At 44.5% G+C, this 19,304-nt stretch overlaps 1 protein-coding gene across 1 annotated transcript in view; it reads left to right on the top strand.

Annotated features, from left to right (window-relative positions):
• Positions 1-19,304, top strand: part of LOC117423031 (EEF1A lysine methyltransferase 4-like) — a 37,443-nt gene that overhangs the window by 14,152 nt on the left and 3,987 nt on the right. Inside the window, exon 3 of the mRNA XM_034038376.2 lies at positions 1,918-2,189. Coding sequence (XP_033894267.2) covers positions 1,918-2,189 — 272 coding nt within the window. The remainder of the gene's footprint in view (positions 1-1,917; positions 2,190-19,304) is intronic.

Here is a 19,304-nt window from a genome sequence, read left to right as displayed (position 1 = left end):
GGGCTGTCATTTTCACGGACTACAGCAGAGACGGGGGCAGCAGTCCAGGTACTCCCCACACAGCACAGCATCAGCAGGCATCTTTTCAAATGGGTTTTGCAGTCTTCCATGGTGTATGGAACGCAGGTATTGAAAGGGACATTCTGTCTTTGTGAACAAATCCCTTCTACAGGGAAGCCCACTGAAACTTACGGGTACCTACATCTCCCAAGTAGAGGACTATCTCCAAGTGTTTACAGATCCTTCCCCAGCACATTCACACACAGGCAGGACAGTCTGTCACACACAATGAAGTTTGTTTACTTCTTTTATCAACAGGTTTGTGATTTTATTAACCATTTGTGAAAAGTGACAGATGGGAATCAGTGGAGACTGGAGTCAGCTGTTTATGTGAAGGCACAGTAAGTTACATTTCATTGAAACACACGCACACTTAGAGACACACATACAGAGCCAACTAGTCTCTACAATAGTGTAAACACAGAACAAAAACAAATACGAAAATAACCCTTGCCTTACTCATAATGTGTCACAAAGTCCTTTACAGTGGCATGAATCTAGAGACCTGATTCCAACACAAATGATTGCTTACATCTTATTGAAACAAACTTTCACAGTGTGGATCAGAACAGTGTACAGGGAGCTCTGCAGGGTGGGTTTGCACTGTGAGGGGGGGGGGGGGGGGGCTCCAGCGGGTTGGATGTGAATGGGGTTTGTCTAGTTGGTTACTGTTTGTATGAGGGTAGGTGGACCTGACCTGATCCAGAGCTTTCTCTGCTGTTTGTTGCTGATTGACTGTTAAGCATTCTGTGTGTGATTCTGGGTTGCGAACGCAGGCATGTGTATCAATAAGCAATAATCACAAATCTGCTGTATATCGTTCAAAACACTTCTGAAATTCTGTTAGATTAGAATATTCCAAATGCAAAATATTTGGGAATATTGTAGCAGTCTAAATAGCAACATTGTTTGAAAATTCTGTACTTCGGTTGGGCAGCATGTGACGTGAAGAGATTCATTCAGGGGATGCTCTGTTAAAGAGTGCAGTTTTGTTTCCAAACTGACATGTTGTGTGTGCTTATTAATTGTGTAACTCTGAGCCTCAGCCTGCCAGCATGAGGGATAAAGTTGCATTACTGAGAGAGGGCTGTTTGGAAGCCGGAGCCTGTTGTTGTTATTTGAATCAGACTGGGCTCCAGATTGTATTGTTTGAGGCGCTCAAGTGTGATGTTGATTCTAACAGTTTCACAATCCCTCGTTAGACTGGTCCATATGGCGTGCTGCTGCAGTGATAAAATTCACCTGCTGACAGTGTCTGTCTGTCTGTGTGTGTGTGTCTCTCTCTCTCGCTCTCTGTCTGTCTCTCTGTCTGTCTCTCTCTTGCTGTCTCTGTCTCTCATTGCAGTGGATCACTTATGATTCAGAGTATTTCATTATTTCACTACACTCTCACATTTGCAGAGAACATGATTTGATAATTCTTACTTTATTGTGCGTGATTGTAAAACATGCTTTCTGTCCATTCATCCTTCCAAGAGACCAAATAGATAAGATCTGTGTGTGTCCTTCACCCTGCGTTACTCAGTAAGGAGATAGAGCTCATTGGCACACAGGGGAGCAAGGTGACATGCAAGCACTTGCACTTTTCAGCTCCAGGTCAGCTTTGGGTCTTGGTCCCTGTTGATTTTCACGTCAATCTGTAAAGCAGAAGGTCATGCCCCCCATGTTTTACCAGCCGCAGTGCGGATGCTTCGACGCTGTTGTATGTGTAAAGCAATGGCAGCAGATACCAGCACACTGACTATAACTGGAGTTGGAATAGCAAATTCATAATCTGCACTTGCTACGGCTCCACATGCTTGCATGGCCTGTGCTGTCGAGTGCAGTCATGTGACTGTTGCTGTTCTTCTGCTGCAGGCTGTGGGAACAGTTCGATGAGCTCCGACATGCACAGCTGTGGCTTCACCTCCATCACCAACATCGACTACTCTGCAGTGTGTATCAAGGCCATGGCGGCGCGGCACAGAGGCTGTCCAGGGATGGACTGGCGTCAGATGGACGCCCGCTTGCTAACCTTTGCAGAGGGCAGCTTCGACGTGGTGCTGGAGAAGGAAACGCTGAACGCCATGATGGTGGAGGAGAAAGAACCCTGGCGCGTGTCTCCGGAGACCGGCGAGACGGTGCGGCAGGTACGAGACACAGCTGCACAAATACATACACTGTAGTGAAAGCACAGCAATGTGAAAGCATTGTAAAGCATAGGGAGATATTGCAAAGCATAGTAAAAAACAGGGTTAAAGTTTCCCATAGTAAAAGCACAGCCAAGTGTATTAAATCACAGTGAAAGCATGGTAAAGCACAGGGAAGCCAAGTAAAGCACAGAGAGGTCTGGTAAATTAGCGTCCAAAAACATGGCAAATCAGAAAGTTACGGAGTTCCTCCAGTCAGTGTCCACAGATCTCTCTGCTGGTTCAGGCTGCTCCCCTTGTGCACGGAGCAGCTGCCAATTCATTCATTTATTTAAATATTATTCATTAATTAGTAAGATGGCTTGTGCAGTACCCGTGTGTGAGTGACCCCATTTCATTCTCCTATCTCCATTTACAGTGCTCTGGACTGGTCCTCTGCAGAAAGCACAGCAGTTTGTCCTCTGCCTGCCTGGCTGTGGGGAGGATGTTTGTCCTCTGCCTGCCTGGCTGTGGGGAGGATGTTTGTCCTCTGCCTGCCTGGCTGTGCGGAGGATGTTTGTCCTCTGCCTGCCTGGCTGTGCGGAGGATGTTTGTCCTCTGCCTGCCTGGCTGTGCGGAGGATGTTTGTCCACTGCCTGTTTGGCTTTGGGGAGGATTGGTGATCGTGCCGCGCAGGGTCCTACGCTATCTGCTTCCAGCTCACTCTGAGACTGGCAGTGAGCTTCGCAGCTACATATTCTGGGCATGTCGCCACTGCACACCTTGAGAGATACTTCACCGCAAGACTGGCTGCTGCCATTGTCTCTTTGTTGTTTAGTACAACTGTGACTCTCGCCAGCCTCACTGTGCACAATCCCCAGGAAGAAGCTGAGGGAAATGTGGGATGCCATGAGGAGCACAGCCACTCAGCATTGTGAGCCTGGGTTCCAATCCAGCTGAAGTCACAAGAGGTCAAAGGTTTGATAGTGGAAAATGCACAACCACCTCATGACCAGCGTCATCTCCCTGCTCTGTGGTGCTCTTCAGTGAAATGTGTGCCTCCTGTATAAATCCCTGCATTCACATTCAACACTTCAAACTAGGGGTGGGATGGTAAGAAATGTCCGCGGTTTGATATCCTTGCCAAAAAATACCACGGTTATCATAATATCACGCTAGAACCTATTTTTTAAAGAACAATTTAAAACAAACAAAACGTGCAAATAAACACAAATCTGTGGTTTTTATTGCACACCATGACAATGTCTCCCAGAAATGTTGACCTATTAATAATATCCAAAACAGAATTCCAAATTAGCAACACACTCAGAACAGATTTGTTATTGTGTAAAGTACTTTCATAAATCTGAAACCTCTCTTTTACTTAGTTAGGGCTATGGGTTCATGGAAGTCAATAATACAAACAAACAAAAACAGTATACTTTTAGAAATGTACATGTGGTTGTCAGCTTTTGTGTCGATTTGAAAGCAACATGTTGCAATATATTTTTTTACAAGGACAGTCTTACATGACAAATCATGTCTTAATTAATATTTCAATTTAAATGTAAGCATTATTTTCCTTTTATCTGAATGTGTGTGTTCACAGTATGAACAAATACTGAAGAAAACAGACTATTGCTTTTTATTCACACTTACCATACTAGTGAAACAAACAACAAAAATAATAATAATAATAATAATAATAATAATAATAATAATAATAATAATAATAATAATAATAATAATAATCTGACATAAAGAAGAGGTTACCTCTCTGCATTTCATTTATCGATACACAAGTGACACAACTTTTCAAATGATTTTTTTATCGGTGAGCACTTTAAGGAAAAGTCCTCTTCTGTTTGCTGTCATTTGTCCTCTGCAGGCTTAAAAACCCTGCCGTCGTTCACTAGTGTACTATCTCTAAGTTATCCTCACTGAACTTACTTTGGAAATGTCTGCATAAATGATGGGATGATGCTGCTTGAGGTGGCTAAAGAGATTTGACGCGATTCCTCCTTGAGCTGCAGATCCTACAATAAGGGGCACGTCTTCTTTAACTGCACCATCTTTCTTTTGTAGCCAAAATATGTCCAGGCAGACGACCTGACCCTCTTTGCAGGCGGGAAAAGGTCATCCGGTTGTAACAAGTTGTTTAGTTGGATAAAATAGAAGTCAGCAATTCCATCCAGTTGCACAAAGACGCTTGCAATGCATCCTGGTAATGATGTAATTCCGATAATCGCTGTGTCCGTCGCCCCTACTTCAAACTCTACACTGATATATATATATATATATATATATATATATATATATATATCTGCTCGCTCCAAAAAATAGGATTGCCAAGATTGTTTTCTGTTTCTGTGGTTTCACTGCTGAAATCACCGGTGAAGGACTGAATCTCACACTCTGAAGCACAGTTCTGTATTTGGCATTACCCACAATCATTTTCAGCAACGCACATTATTATTGTTATTATTGTTATTTATTTCTTAGCAGACGCCCTTATCCAGGGCGACTTACAATTGTTACACAATATCACATTATTTTTACATACAATTACTCATTTATACAGTTGGGTTTTTAACTGGAGCAATCTAGGTAAAGTACCTTGCTCAAGGGTACAGCAGCAGTGTCCCCCCCTGGGATTGAACCCACAACCCTCCGGTCAAGAGTCCAGAGCCCTAAACCCTACTCCACACTGCTGCTGCCGACATTCTCCCACCCCAACCACCCCGCTCCAAGTCCCTTGGCTGTTTGCAGGGTGCGGCTCAGTAATCCAGTTCTTCAACACTACTACAGCTCTAGAAAAGTCATTGCTGTGCAAGTGTACAGGGGAGAGTGGTGGACCTGGATCTGATTCCAGCTGGGATTGGCGGTGAAGTCCCTGGATCTCATCAGAGCAGTGTTGGTTAGCTGTGCTGGGCTGATCCACTGCCAATGGCCTGCACACCCTCTCTGTATGTGTGACTGCTAGCTGAGTTTATTATCCAATCACATTTCAACAACGTGCAACAAAACACCCAGAGTATGTCCCCATTGTGAGCCAGGGCTATGCAGAGCTGGCCCACGGAACAGCGTGGCATGTGGTTACCTGTGTGGTGGGAAAGACCTGGGACAGTTAGTCGTCGGTCAGTTAATTGGCTGTTAAACGGGTAGGTTTGTATGAGTGTGATTTTAGTTGATGTTCCATGCATCCCTCAGTTTGTACACAGTACAAACACACAGAGCTCTATAGTGCAAGAGCTCTATAGTACAAGATTGTATTTTTGACAAACCCCTCCTCCTCTTGTGTGTAGCACTGCATGCTGTACCAAATCTACAACCGTGATCTACATTATGTAATTAAGTAACTGATATGAGTCTGGTGACCAGCATGTAGACTGAGAGATACTTAGCGAGGGAATGAGAGATACTAAGCGAGAGATATTAAGCGAGGGAATGAGGATTTCATATTGAATTCATCCCCCCCCCCCCCCCCCCGAGAGCGAGACTGACAGTGAGCTAATGAGCAGCGGGCTCTGCGAGACCCAGAGACGCTGAGAGCAGGAGCAGCATTTTCATCAGGAGCCACTTTGTGAATTTTACATTATATAAAAAAAAAAAAAAAAAAAAAAATCCTTTTGAAAATTCTCAGCGTGACGCAAATGAAACTGGCTTTGTAGAGGCTTCAAAAGCGCTTCTACTCCCCTGCATTAAAACACAGCTCAGTCTGGAAAGCACATTCTTACAGTATAACCCTACTGTATCATATGTCTATACTGCACTGTACCTGACCTGCACAGACACCACTGCAAACAAACAACGTCCTGCTTTGGCTATGGGATTTATTTCAGGAAGTGCACACAAAGCCACAAACTCAAGTAGCTCTCAACTTGTCTATGAGCAAACAAGACAGGAGAGTCTGAAGGCAGAGGGAAGTCTCCCTGAAACAGCTCTCCTCTTGAGCACAGTGAGAGGGGCTTCTTCCTGTACCTTGGGACTCCAAGACAAGTTCCTTGACTAATTGCCTCTAATGCTCGCATTAGGCACAGTGTGCAGACTGGGAAGAATGTGCACACACAGGGAGTGTCTGAGCTGTGTGGTGAAACAGTGAGCAGACTGGGAGGAATGTGCACACACAGGGAGTTGTTTCTTGTCCCCGTCCCCATCCCCCCCACCTCCCAAACTGCATATTGTCCCCATGCAGGGGGAGCTGGTACAGTAGAGGAAGTAGATCAGGGTATCCCTTTAATCCAGCAAGGGCTCCCAACACAACACAGATATATACGCATACACACACGACACTGGGGGCTTGATGGGGCAAGTCATGTTTTCCCGAAACACTGTGGCACTGAGGCCGCCACTCTTCTCCCATTCCTCCCGCACCTCGCAGGGTTAACTCCGCAGCCTGGCTCACTGAGGTGTGAAATGTGTTTCTCAGCCTTGCATCCAGCATGAGTCACCCTCTCCGTTGCCAGGACAACACTCTGGTATATCGGCGTCTACAAACACTTTGAATCCCTAACCTTTAGTCTTGTTTACAATGCTTTGATTATGCTGAGTGATGGCACTGCGTATATCCGTTTGCAGGCTCTCTCTCTCTCTCTGCCTCTCATCTTCCCCCTCTCCCTCACTCACACTCCCTACACCACCCCCATTGAAGGGGAGCCCTAATGGGTGCCGGGAGTTCTTTTAATTGACTGGATCACAGTTTCCATTCCAGCTGTACTGTAGTTGTGCTGTTCAGGGTGCAGCCTCTTTGAATATTGGCTTTCATCCCTGAATCCTTGGGGTTTGCAGTTCAGGACTGGCATCAAGAGGCCTGATGAAAAATCTGTTTCAGATCGAAACGATGATCATGTCGGGGTCATCATGTTTGTGTTAGAAAAAGTTTTGTAACGGAGCACAAAAGTTAAGTGTGATATGCCTATATCCATCATACACTAGTCTGACAGTTACTGTAGAACTACAAAGTCGCCAAAATGAATGGTACATACAGAGTATGAAGTGCCAGCCCCTGAAATACACTCCTAAACCCAGACTGTGCATTGGCATGCAAGCAGGTATGATCTGAACTGTAAAGAGTGCAGATGTAACCCAGCTGTTCCTGTAAGACTGTGCTGCTTTAGAGCAACTCAGTCCCAGTAGCAGAGATGAAAAGCATGAGGGGAGGCATCGGACTTCCATCCAGTGTCTATGTTGTGCCCTCTGCCTGTTCAACGGGTGTGGATTGTTTCCGAGTGTATATTACCATTCCCTGGCTTACTGCTGTATCCGCTGTGCCCCCCTCTCGCTCCCTGTCTCTGTGTGTGTGCTGCAGTGGGTACTGCAGCTCCCTGCTGCATCAGCACTGTGGCGCAGGGACTGATTGCTGGCTAATCATTCAGCTCCAGTTCAGAGGAGCCGCAAGGACAGAGAGTGAGGGGAATGCCAACGCAGGGCTGAGTCACTGGCTGGGATCATGAGGGGTGTGTGTGTGTGTGTCTGTGTGGGGGAAAGCAGGTTTGACATTGAATCGCTTTGTGTGTGTGTCTGTGTGTGTGTGTGTGTGTGTCAGCGTGTGTCTCAGTGTGTGGGGGGGGGCAAGCAGGTTTGACATTGAATCACTTTTCTCTCTGACACACTGACTGTCACCTCGTTCTTACATTTGTTTTTCTTCTCCTCTTCCCTACACCTTCAGCCTTCTGTGTAAAATACAAACAAACAAAAACTGTAATAAGTACTTTCAAAGCGGCTCAGTATACATCCTGAGCCCCTCTGTCCAGCTCACATTGTGTGGCCATATCAACAACCACAGGAAATGCTGAACTCCAGGAGAGAAACGGTCCTCACAGACCGTTGATTTGCAGAAGCTCTTTCAAGCTGGTTCTTTGTGTTTCTTTGCAGGATATATAGTGGAGGTGCAATTGGAAAGTAGAGCACTAGGGCGCAGGACAGGGAGTGTAACTGTGTGGATCTCAGCTGACATGTTTTCCTGAAGCGCCACTGGCACACAAATGTGTCCTGATGTGTGACAAGCCTTGTGAGCAGAGAGCCTTCATCAGAGGGAGAGAGAAAGATACTGGACTAATACTGCGTGCTGTGGTACTGTGATTGAATAAACGCCAAGACTACCGCTGGGTCATTGGCATGGGTCTGCCTTCATTGTATCCCTGATGAACTTCAGAATGCAGCAGGAGGGCTCAGTCATTTATGAACTGCTGTTCCAGACCCCTCTTTAACCCCAGTTCCTATATAATATAGCATAGTAGAGTCAATTTTTAATACATGGTACATTATGTTGTATGATATACATGTTTATACAGTATAAACATACCTACAGCTGAAAATAAACATCTGAACAAATATATCAAGAAATTCATAATTCCATATGAGAATAAACTTCAATGCAGTTATAATGGAAATAAAGCACCCTAAGAAAGTATTTTGTCCACTAATCGCAGTGCTTCTTGTTCACATGGGAAGGACAATGGTAATATTAGTGTAGGGATGTGTACTCAGAACGGAGGGGCCCATCCTCCTGTTCCAGAGTTCTGTGTTCTCTGTGGATTAGGAGGAGGGGATTATTTGTTCCTGTACTGATGGTTACACTGCGATCCAGACACATCTGCCAGCTGCTTTTGTTTGGAGGATTTGCCGCTTCATGTGCCTTAAAGGTGTAGCGCTGCATTGACTTTAAAAATAATTGAAGGTGCAGTGTTGGGAAAAGCATCATGTATTTCAGAGACATTGTTAGAGAGGGGCACTGGGGGAGGAAGCTTCAGCACATGTTTAATAATCTACTTCTACTGCTGGCGTTTAAGAGTGTCTTTTTCATTTTAATAAGGATGTTTTTCCCCATTTCATCGCTCTTGATTTGAAGGGCTGTTTTGAGCAGCTCCTGGAATTCTGTCTGCATGCTTTGACAAGATGGTCAGGAATAAAACTAATACTGCTGAGAGAGGTGCATCTGTCACTAGATAGCTCACAGCTTGAGTTGCATTGATTTAACATTTTTAACACCTTAATCAGATCTTAGTTTCAGGATGAAGCCTCTTTAATTAAGGTTCAGCTGCTCTTAGGATCTCGGGAGCCTGGCTGCATTCACAGCATTATAAAGCAGGAACTGTTCTAGCCACAGTAACAAGTGGAATCCGGATCTTTCAGACAGAAAATTCACTGGGGCTTGGTTTCCATGGAAACAAACATCCGGTATTGACTAAGAAGTGATGTTGCTATGGAAACGTGAGATGCCTACAGGGCTGCCATTAATTTTAATGGCTTTAGATAAGAAATCAACATGTATGTTTAATTATTTATCTCTCCAAGGCTTTTGATACGGTTGATCATGCAATACTCAACGAAAGATTATTGAGTACTGATATTGGATTGCAAGCGTCTGGATGGTTTCTAAACGACCTTACTAATAGATCTCAGATTGATAAACATGCAAATCTGATGTCAAATCTGCTTTGTTAAATAAGGGTGTTCCTCAAGGATCAATTCTTGGTCTGTTATTGTTCATTCTATATATTAATAATATCGGTGAATATTGTAAGTACCATCTCTATGCAGATGATACCATTTTATATTCATGTAAACACTCCCCCTCTTTGACAATCGAAAATTTGCAATTTGATTTTGAGGTTTAATTAATTTAAAGCTTCTTTTAAACTCTAGTAAGACAAAAGTTATGGTATTCTTTGCTACAAGGACAAATGCTACTATCGATTCATCTTCAGTCACTTTAGATAACAAAACCATTGAGTTAGTTGACAGCTATAAGTATCTGGGTATTTGGCTGGATAGTAATCTTGAACTTGAAATTTGTGCTAGGTTTTCTGTATAGACTCAAATCTTGTTTTTTCTGTAGTTACAAAAAAAGGATAATTGCTTGTATATTTCTACCACAAATTGATTATGGTGACACAGTCTATAGGTTTGCATTGCCCTTAACATTAAGCAAACTGGATCCCATATATCTTGTATTGTAACACTTGAAATGTATTTGCTTACGATTGTAAGTCGCCCTGGATAAGGGTGTCTGCTAAGAAACAAATAATAATAATAATAATAATAATAATAATAATAATAATAATAATAATACTCATCATGCAGCCTTGAGATATATTACCAATTCAAGTTACAGCACTCAATCATTGTGTGTTATATGGTTTGGTTGGCTGAAACCTCTTTGGCATTGCAAAGGTTGAAGCACTGGTATATTTTTTTATACAAGGCTATTCTATGTAAGCTACCTCCATACATAAATGAATACTTTACAGTCGCTTGTATTATTATTATTATTTATTTATTTATTACTTAGCAGACACCCGTATCCATGGTGACTTACAATTGATACAAGTTATCACATTATTTTTTACATACAATTACCTATTTATATATTGGGGTTTTTACTGGAGCAATCTAGGTAAAGTACCTTGCTCAAGGGTACAGTAGCAGTGTCCCCCACCTGGGATTGAACCCACGACCCGCCAGTCAAGAGTCCAGAGCCCTAACCACTACTCCACACTATTTTATGGTTCCTAAAGTGCGTACTGAATGACTTACAGTCTAAACTTAACTTGTAGTCCCAAATAACTTCAGTACAATTCAAGAGTAAGCTGCATGATTATCTAATTGAGAGAGAGTTGTGCTTGTTTAAAGAAGTTGATTACTCGTCACCTAATTGATTTTCACTAACTGATTGTTTATTGTATTGAGTATGACTTGTCTGTGTTTTAAAAGTATTTTATTTTTGTATTTATATTGTAATATGTTATTGTACTTTTGCTACCTTTCTTGCTAGGACTCACTTGAAAAAGAGGTTTTTATCTCAATGTGATTTCCTAGTAAAATAAAGGTTTTATAATAACTGGAAGGAATGAAAGATGCGGTTCCTGCTTTGGTGCTAGTGGGCCGCTCACTGTGGAGGAGGATTGTGAGAGGGAATGTGGAGGAGGATTGTGAGAGGGAATGTGGAGGAGGATTGTGAGAGGGAATGTGGAGGAGGATTGTGAGAAGGAATGTGGATGAGGATTATGGGAGTCCTTCAGTGAAGGGCATGCCAGATCATATAAATCATGTACCCTAAATCAAATACCCTAAACATGACCAGCAGAGAGGAGGTAAGATCCAGTACCGCAGCTACAACCTGACTGATGGATCAGGTTCAAATCCTGGACAGAATGTGCGTCTTTGACACAGAGCAGCTCCTGTGAGAACCTGTGGGTCAGGAATGAAAACACATCCGTATATGGAGGAAAAAAACTGGTAAAGGAATTAAGACCTCTTTTGCACCCTGGCAAAACTTGCATGTACTTTGTTGTAATCATGTATTGAGAGAGAGAGAGAGAGAGAGAGAGAGAGAGAGAGAGAGAGAGAGAGAGAGAGAGAGAGAGACTCTCTGTCTGCTTTGTTAGTCTCTCATCACAGCTCTCTGTGTGAAGATCACGCTGCTCCCCTGAGAACCTGTGCGCAGGACCAATACAAAAGAAATCATCCAGCCTGAAAAGTGGTGCCTGCCAATCTCACCCTCGAAATCTGTCAGGGGAGACAAAGAAAACAAGAGAAACAGCGCTAAAGAACGCAGTGAGAATCAGTGAGGGAATGAAAGAGCACTGCAGCCCAGCACTAACCACTGAGCTCCTCAAACCCACCGCCTTCTACACAACACCACAGCACTAACCACTGAGCTAGTACGCTGTACTGGGAAACTTCAAAGCACTTTCATATAAAAAACAAATGACAGCTGCAAACTAACAATGCAACTTTAAAGCAATGGAGACTGCCTGCAGATTGTTACCTTAAACTTTCTACTAATTAAGAATTGTTTGTCATTTTCTGTTCTTTTGTTTTCACTGCGTAGTGCAATCACTGAGCTCTTAAAGCATACTGAAGCAAAGACGAAGACAAATAATCAGCATGGAATCAAATGATCTGAACTGCAGCCCAGCACTCTAATCACTGAGCTACTCAAACTCACTGCCTTCCACACTGCAGCCCAGCACTCTAACCCCTGAGCTACTCAAACTCACTGCCTTCCACACTGCAGCCCAGCACTCTAACCCCTGAGCTAGGCAAACCCACCATCTACCACACTGCAGCCCAGCACTCTAATCACAAGCTTCCACTGCTATCCTGTTTTCAGAGTTAACAAAAAGTTCAATTTTAATGTTAATTATAATGAGCCCCCCCCCCCCTGTAAGCTTCTTAAATGGAGCAGTAGAAAGGTTATTTTCTTTGTGGGGTTGTGAGGCGCTATACTCTTGCCTTTGAGCTAATCCCCCACCCCTCCCCCGGCTCTTTGTGTTAGTGAGATTTAGCAGATAAGAGGCTGCAGCAGAAGATAGAGCCTTGCTTATTGATCCCAGCAGCAGCTTCTCGCCAGAGCTTAACCAGTGAAATCTCGACACATTCATTAGCGCCGCTGAACAGCACACGAGCACACACTCGAACTTCTGAGAAAGAACTAAAGCAAGTAGCAAAGGAAGGAAGGACAGGAATACATGCGTCAGTTCAAGGGCAGGGTTCGGATTTGGTTATTTTGGCTGTAAGCAAGAGCTCTAATCTAACAGCACTGGCTACAGTCAGGTTCAGTCCTGACTGGTCCTCATATAAAAGCACTGCTGTCAGCCCTCCCTGCTAGTCACGTCCTAATGTCCAGTTAGTCTGGAGGCTTTGTGATGTGAACTAGCTGCATCCCACCAGAGCCACACACAACCTAAGTTTAGTTATATGGTCAGCCGGCTGGGCATGGATCGGGACGGCGGTATTCACTTGGGACTTGACATCCTCCAGATATTTTTTGGGATAGATGGTCTTGTAATGAGCTAGATTGGGATCACAGGAACCTGGATTTGAACATCGCCTGGGGGGGTGGAGGAGTTCACCTCCCCTTGCATGATAAACCAGACAGAGGTTTCGATAAGGAGGTGCAGGAAAGCATGTTTACAGGAGCTGTAATGCACACAGGGAAACAAAAAGCCTTTGTAGGAAAACATTTTGACATTTAACATATTCATGGTTTTAATATTTAGCTTCAGTGAAGTGAAGTAGTTTATCTCAGTTGTATCTTATTTATTTGAAGCATGACGCTGCACTAACTCAGCACCTAGCAAATGCCCTTCAGTGGTGAACTTTACTAGGAGCTAACGGCAATGTAATCTGGTTGAGATGGTCCTCAGCGCTTTATAAGAAGTGTCATTAGTGGAGCTGAAAGATGAATAGCACAATGTAGAATACATATTTAATACAGAAGTTTGGTAGATGTTCATAGAAGCTAGCCTCGCTTTTAAATTGCAGCAGCACAGTTAGCATGTGGCTCTTCTGTGCTGTGCCTCCGGGCGCTGGGATAGATCATCTCCTCGATGAGTGGAGCTGGTGGAAGGCAGAGCTTAGTACTCTGCACACTTATTTCTGTGAGATAGTTATGCTGCAGCTCATCTTTGAGGCTGACCTCATTTTTTGACAGCTTTGAAACAGCGGTGCTAATTAATTCGCTACTTTCTCTCTGTCTGCCTGCCTGCCTGTCTCTCACTTATCTTAAACACAGGATGTCTGCTTTTCTGGCAAGCAACACCCTGGATTGATCATCCTCAGCTAGCGCGCTGTACCCACATTGCAGCTCAAGATTAAACTTGTGGGTCTCTGTTGGTCGAGTAGTCCTCTCTGTTTATGCACAAGCACACTGGTTCAGATGTCAATAAGGCCACTCCTCAACCTTCTTTCCAGACCATAGTGTTTTTTCAATCCGATGCTAAGTTTGTTTGGAAGCTGTGTTTAAGCGCTGCACCTGTTGCTAAGCCTTGAGTGTCTTTGGTGTAACCAGTGCAGTTGCTGTTTGAGGAATACAGCCTGTTATTTACTTGCAGTAGGAGAATCAGAAAACTAGGTGGTCCTGCATGGGTGATACAAACAAAACAGAATGATCAGGAAATCCAACCAGCTCCACACTCAGTGTAGAGATATCACTGATCCTCTATGAAGTCATCACTGCCATGCATTACCACAGTGGAGACAGTGAGGAAGACTTTGTCCAATACGTTTTCTGCGTTGTTTTCGTATTGCTACATGTTGAAAAGTTGAAACCACTGAGAATGAGATTCTGAACAGGCCCAGCCTTGATCGGATCTCTTTCCATTCCTTGTTTCTGTGAACTGCTGTATTTTATTTTCCTGCTTAATAAATGATGAGCAGCTCACTAAATGAGCTCATCCAAGTGGGTGATACGTATAGAAGCAGAGAATTCAAACAAATAATAAAATGAATCAAAAATATGATTTCCAATGCAGAGGCCTCAGTTTCCTTTTATGTGCTGCTGGGCCTCGTTGGGTTTCCATAGCAGCAGGTTTCTATGGAAACTAGCTAACCGTTCATTATTCAGGGAAAACTGAGTCATACTTTTTTAAGAGATTTTGAGAAGCATTACCTGTTGTTTTATTGAATCGTTTTAATACAGGAAAATACCTTGTTCGACTTACATCATTAATGCAGAACATTTGAATATTTAACTTGCAGGTGAGTGGATAAAGGTGGGGTTGGGAGCACACACTCAAACTGGCCAGCTGGTGGAAAGGAGTAATATAAAAAATAATCACAAACACTTTCCATGAAGTGCCTGACTGTGTATTTACATCGCAATTACTTCATAAATACAGGTGTACTTACACACAGATAGTGTTATTATGCACAGCTGCAATGTACTTAATGTGGCCACAGAAGAGCCAGCAGTCTTGTGACCCTGTTTAGCTCCAGTGTTTAAAGTCAGCAGTCCTATAGGTATAGGTGTATACAATGTGATGCCTAAATAAATGAATGGCAGCACTATCTGTATTGCTGTTGGTGACCATATTGCAGACCCTTAAGCTTTATCAGGATAGTCACTGGAGGCGCTTTGAATTATCTTGAGCCGGACGCCTCTGTCTGTCAGCCAGAGACCCGCTGAGCTTGATGAGCAAAGCCGAGCCCCAGGACTGGAACCACAGAGCCGGCCTCAGCAAGACTGGACAAGGGCAGCGAGAACAGGAATGCCTACAGGACCTCATCCGAAACCTGTGTATCTATAATCTATTCATGAAGAGTGAACGCATTTATTAAATAGATCTCAAACATGCATGCAATATGAACAGCCAAGAAAATACCATACTGTAAGGGAAATATGTTTGCTGTGTATTTCATATACATATTGTAAGATAGCGGGTTGTGAGAGACAGCAGGGAGGGGGTTAAAACCTCCCTGAAAAAGAAACATGTGAGAATGCACTTTTTGGTTTATTGTTTAAATTTAATTGTTTAATTGTTTTATTAATGATCATCCGCACCTGGGCTTATTGGGGAATTAGACCCAGGTGTGGGGTTTAAAAGGAGAGCAGGCAGTCTGCTCGAGGCTGCTGAGGAGAAGGAGGCAGAAAGGGGTGCTCTGCTTCCTGGCAGTCGGGAGTGAAAGTGTAAGTGCTGTTTCAAACCAGTGTGTTTTGTAAGGACGGGGAAACAGCGTAGCTGTCCCGTGTTAGCCAGGGTGTTCCTGTGTGTTAGTTAGTGCTCGTACAGAGCTAGGTGTTTGTTTTGTATTTTGTTTATTTTTTGTTTATTAAACATAGCGCACCAGCGCTTAAAAATCCATTTCTGTCGTGTGGGGTCTATTTTTAAAGGGGCAACGAACCCGAGAGTGGTGCAGTCCTTTACATTTGGTGGCAACGTGTGTGGGCGCCCCTACGACCCAAAAAAAAAAAAAAAAAAAAAAAAAAAGAAATAATGGATTTAAAGGAGTTGATTGAAATGGTCAATCGGAACACCGCTGCTCAGAAAGAGCAGATAAAGAAGTGGAGACAGGACTGGGGGCTACCTGATCCGGAGCCCACGGAGCTAGACCTGCTGCTCCAGAAGTGGGAGCAGGTATGGGTAACTCCGCCGCTGCCAGAGCCCAGAGGAGAGGAGCTGCCGCTGCCAGAGCCTAGAGGGGAGGAGCTGCCGCTGCCAGAGCCCAGAGGGGAGGAGCCGCTGCTTCCGGAGCCCAGGGAGGAGGTGAAAAGCATACCTCCACCACAGCCCCGACCACCACCCCTACGGTCCAGTCCGGCGTCGCTGCGTCCGGTCCCTCACCCCTTGCTCCTGGACACCCTGTCGGTTAGCCTGGACCTCCTGTCACTAGACCTGGAGCCCAGGAGTCGGCAAAATCGGGCACAGTTCTGCACCTGGTCCCCTGCTCCGCTCCTCCAGGACACTAAGACGTCGCTGCGCTGCTCCCAGACGTCGCTTACGCTCCCCCTGGTCACTGCTTCGCTCCCCCTTGCTGACCGGACGTCGCTGCACTCGGTCCCAGCTGCAGACCTCTGCTCGCTGCTGCAGCCTCCAGTGCCCCGGTTGTTGTTCTGGTCGCCCCTGTCAAACCGTTGGGGTCGCCGGTGCGCGGTCCCTACTTGGCTGAGCCGGGACGTGGACCGATCCACCCTCGAGTTCGCCCGTGGAAGAGGGCGAAAATGGACATTTGTGGACTCGAGGGTGGGTGGTTGTGTTTTAGGGGAGGAGGTGGCCGTTTCGTGGCCTGTGTCTTATAAAGACAAGGGGGGGATGTGTAAGATAGCGGGTTGTGAGAGACAGCAGGGAGGGGGTTAAAACCTCCCTGAAAAAGAAACATGTGAGAATGCACTTTTTGGTTTATTGTTTAAATTTAATTGTTTAATTGTTTTATTAATGATCATCCGCACCTGGGCTTATTGGGGAATTAGACCCAGGTGTGGGGTTTAAAAGGAGAGCAGGCAGTCTGCTCGAGGCTGCTGAGGAGAAGGAGGCAGAAAGGGGTGCTCTGCTTCCTGGCAGTCGGGAGTGAAAGTGTAAGTGCTGTTTCAAACCAGTGTGTTTTGTAAGGACGGGGAAACAGCGTAGCTGTCCCGTGTTAGCCAGGGTGTTCCTGTGTGTTAGTTAGTGCTCGTACAGAGCTAGGTGTTTGTTTTGTATTTTGTTTATTTTTTGTTTATTAAACATAGCGCACCAGCGCTTAAAAATCCATTTCTGTCGTGTGGGGTCTATTTTTAAAGGGGCAACGAACCCGAGAGTGGTGCAGTCCTTTACAATATACATATATAATTACACACACACTGTCAAAACCTAGGTGCATGTGAATGCTATCGCTCGCGAGTTATGCTGTTCCACCTTTGAAACGCTAACGGCTCCACTTTCATTTTAGAAATGAATAGATAGATAAATAGTGTACCTCTTGCACTTTAACAAAAGCTGTTTTCGGAGTGTTTGTTTTTCGCCGTCATCGCTGAGATATTAGGAGGCTGTGGTGTGGATATGAAGGCTCAGTGGCTGTTGGTGTAGTTGACCATGAGAAGTGAGTCTCAACAGTGCTGTTAATGACAGTGCTGAAGAGGGCGGGTTTTAAACAGCATGCTTGCAGTTAAGTATTAATAAGCATGCTGTGCCTGGCGTCATGCCTCGGCTGCTGCTGGCTAACCCTGCCTCTGTTTTTCAGGCTGTAAACAGTGACAGGTGGTCACTGTCCTGGTTACAGCAACTTTCTCCTCACAGCTCTGAGCCTTAATATCATCTCCCTCCTTAAGGATACAAGGACAAGAGTTTATGAGGAGGCAAATGTAATTATTGGCATGTATTCTATACTACTGTATATTAAAGCTGCATACCCCTGCTGTAACAGGGTGGCAGCTGAGCGTGAGCTGGCGACCCTGCGCACCGCAACCGAGAGTCTTAACCGCTGTGCAAAAGTCCAGGGCTCATCTGCATTCATGGATATAGAGCTTTTAACCTCTTCTCATCTCACTGACAGGGGACAGAATCTGTAACGGCAGTGCAGCACACATCTGGGCATGCTGCACAGCCAATGGCATGGCTACCTCGGGAACACAGCTAGCACTGATAGTGATGGCTTTAATAAAGTCAGTTCACATGCCTTGGATTGCTGCTGCATGAAAGAAGAAACAAACATTCAATTATTTTATTTTAATTGTGTGAAGCCACCAAGCCAGGATTGGCCTCTCTCAAGCACATCTCTCATAGGAATCGTTGACACAGACTCTCTTCCACGGTGTCTGTCTTGCATCTCTGTTGTTTCCATGATTTCATCGGCAGGCAATTGGTTGAGGTTCCTTTGTGTGCTGAAGCAGTTCGAGTTCCCTTGGGGGCAGCTCCTGGGCCAGCATTGTTCAGTCAGGGAGGTCCAGCGGGTTCGATTCCCCTGCTCCTCTTACAGGCTTCCATTGAAATGGGAGTCCCTCAATGAAAGGAGCTGCTTCACGAGGAGCTCCTTTTAACATCTGTTAAGGAGGCGCCTGGAATAGAAATAGCAAATCGGCTGGGAGTAGAGAGCTAGGGCCAGCTGTGGAAGAAGTGCTGATTCTCCAGCATGCTGGCTGGGTTTAGAGTCACACTGGACTGGGATTGGGAGAGGTGGGTGCAGTGCTTCAAGCCCCAGGAGGGGAGTAAAGAATCATGTGGTCAACTTAAAACAATAAACTCTGTAGATTCCATCTGCAACTCGCCAGAGGATCTCCTATTGAAGAAGGGCTTCTGCACGTGATTTAAGAATAAATTGTGCGTTTCTTGGTAAATTGTCCTGTAAACAAGAGCCTGGCTCGTGTGGGGACGCTCCAGCCCTTTACTGCAGCCTGAGCTGCTCTGTAATTTCCAATCACTTTCACTGAATGCCTGTTGACATTTTATGTCCTGTGCTTTCCCACATAATGCAGAAGCACAAACTCACCTGCTGGACTCAGGAGGAGGACTGATTACAATACTAATTAGAGCAGATATTTACAGTACTTCACACTTCCAACCACGTTTGATGAATTACACAAACCACATCTGCAAAGCTAAACAGATCCAAATCCACATCTGTGTTAAAAGGTGTAATTGGATCAGTTAATTTGAGGGCAGTGATTGCTCTGCTGCAGTGAAATTACAATTAACAGTAAGTAGCATCATTAAGGCCATCATGCGTGTTTACTGTTTCAAGACAGTTAGCATTTATTATAGATATTTTCTTGCCTTTTCCTTATCTCGTATTATACAGTATATATTATACTATAGGACAGGTGGAGCTAGCAGATTTGAAAGGTCACAGCCGTGCATGATATGAGGTAAGAGGAAATCAAAGACAATGGACATGTTAGCATTGCACAGCACCACTGAATCAAATCAAAGACAATGG

This window comes from Acipenser ruthenus, chromosome 17 (assembly GCF_902713425.1).
Source record: "Acipenser ruthenus chromosome 17, fAciRut3.2 maternal haplotype, whole genome shotgun sequence".
NCBI classification, from domain to species: Eukaryota; Metazoa; Chordata; class Actinopteri; order Acipenseriformes; family Acipenseridae; genus Acipenser; species Acipenser ruthenus.
Note: the sequence above shows the minus strand (reverse complement) of the source record. Positions and strands in the feature narration are given on the sequence as shown.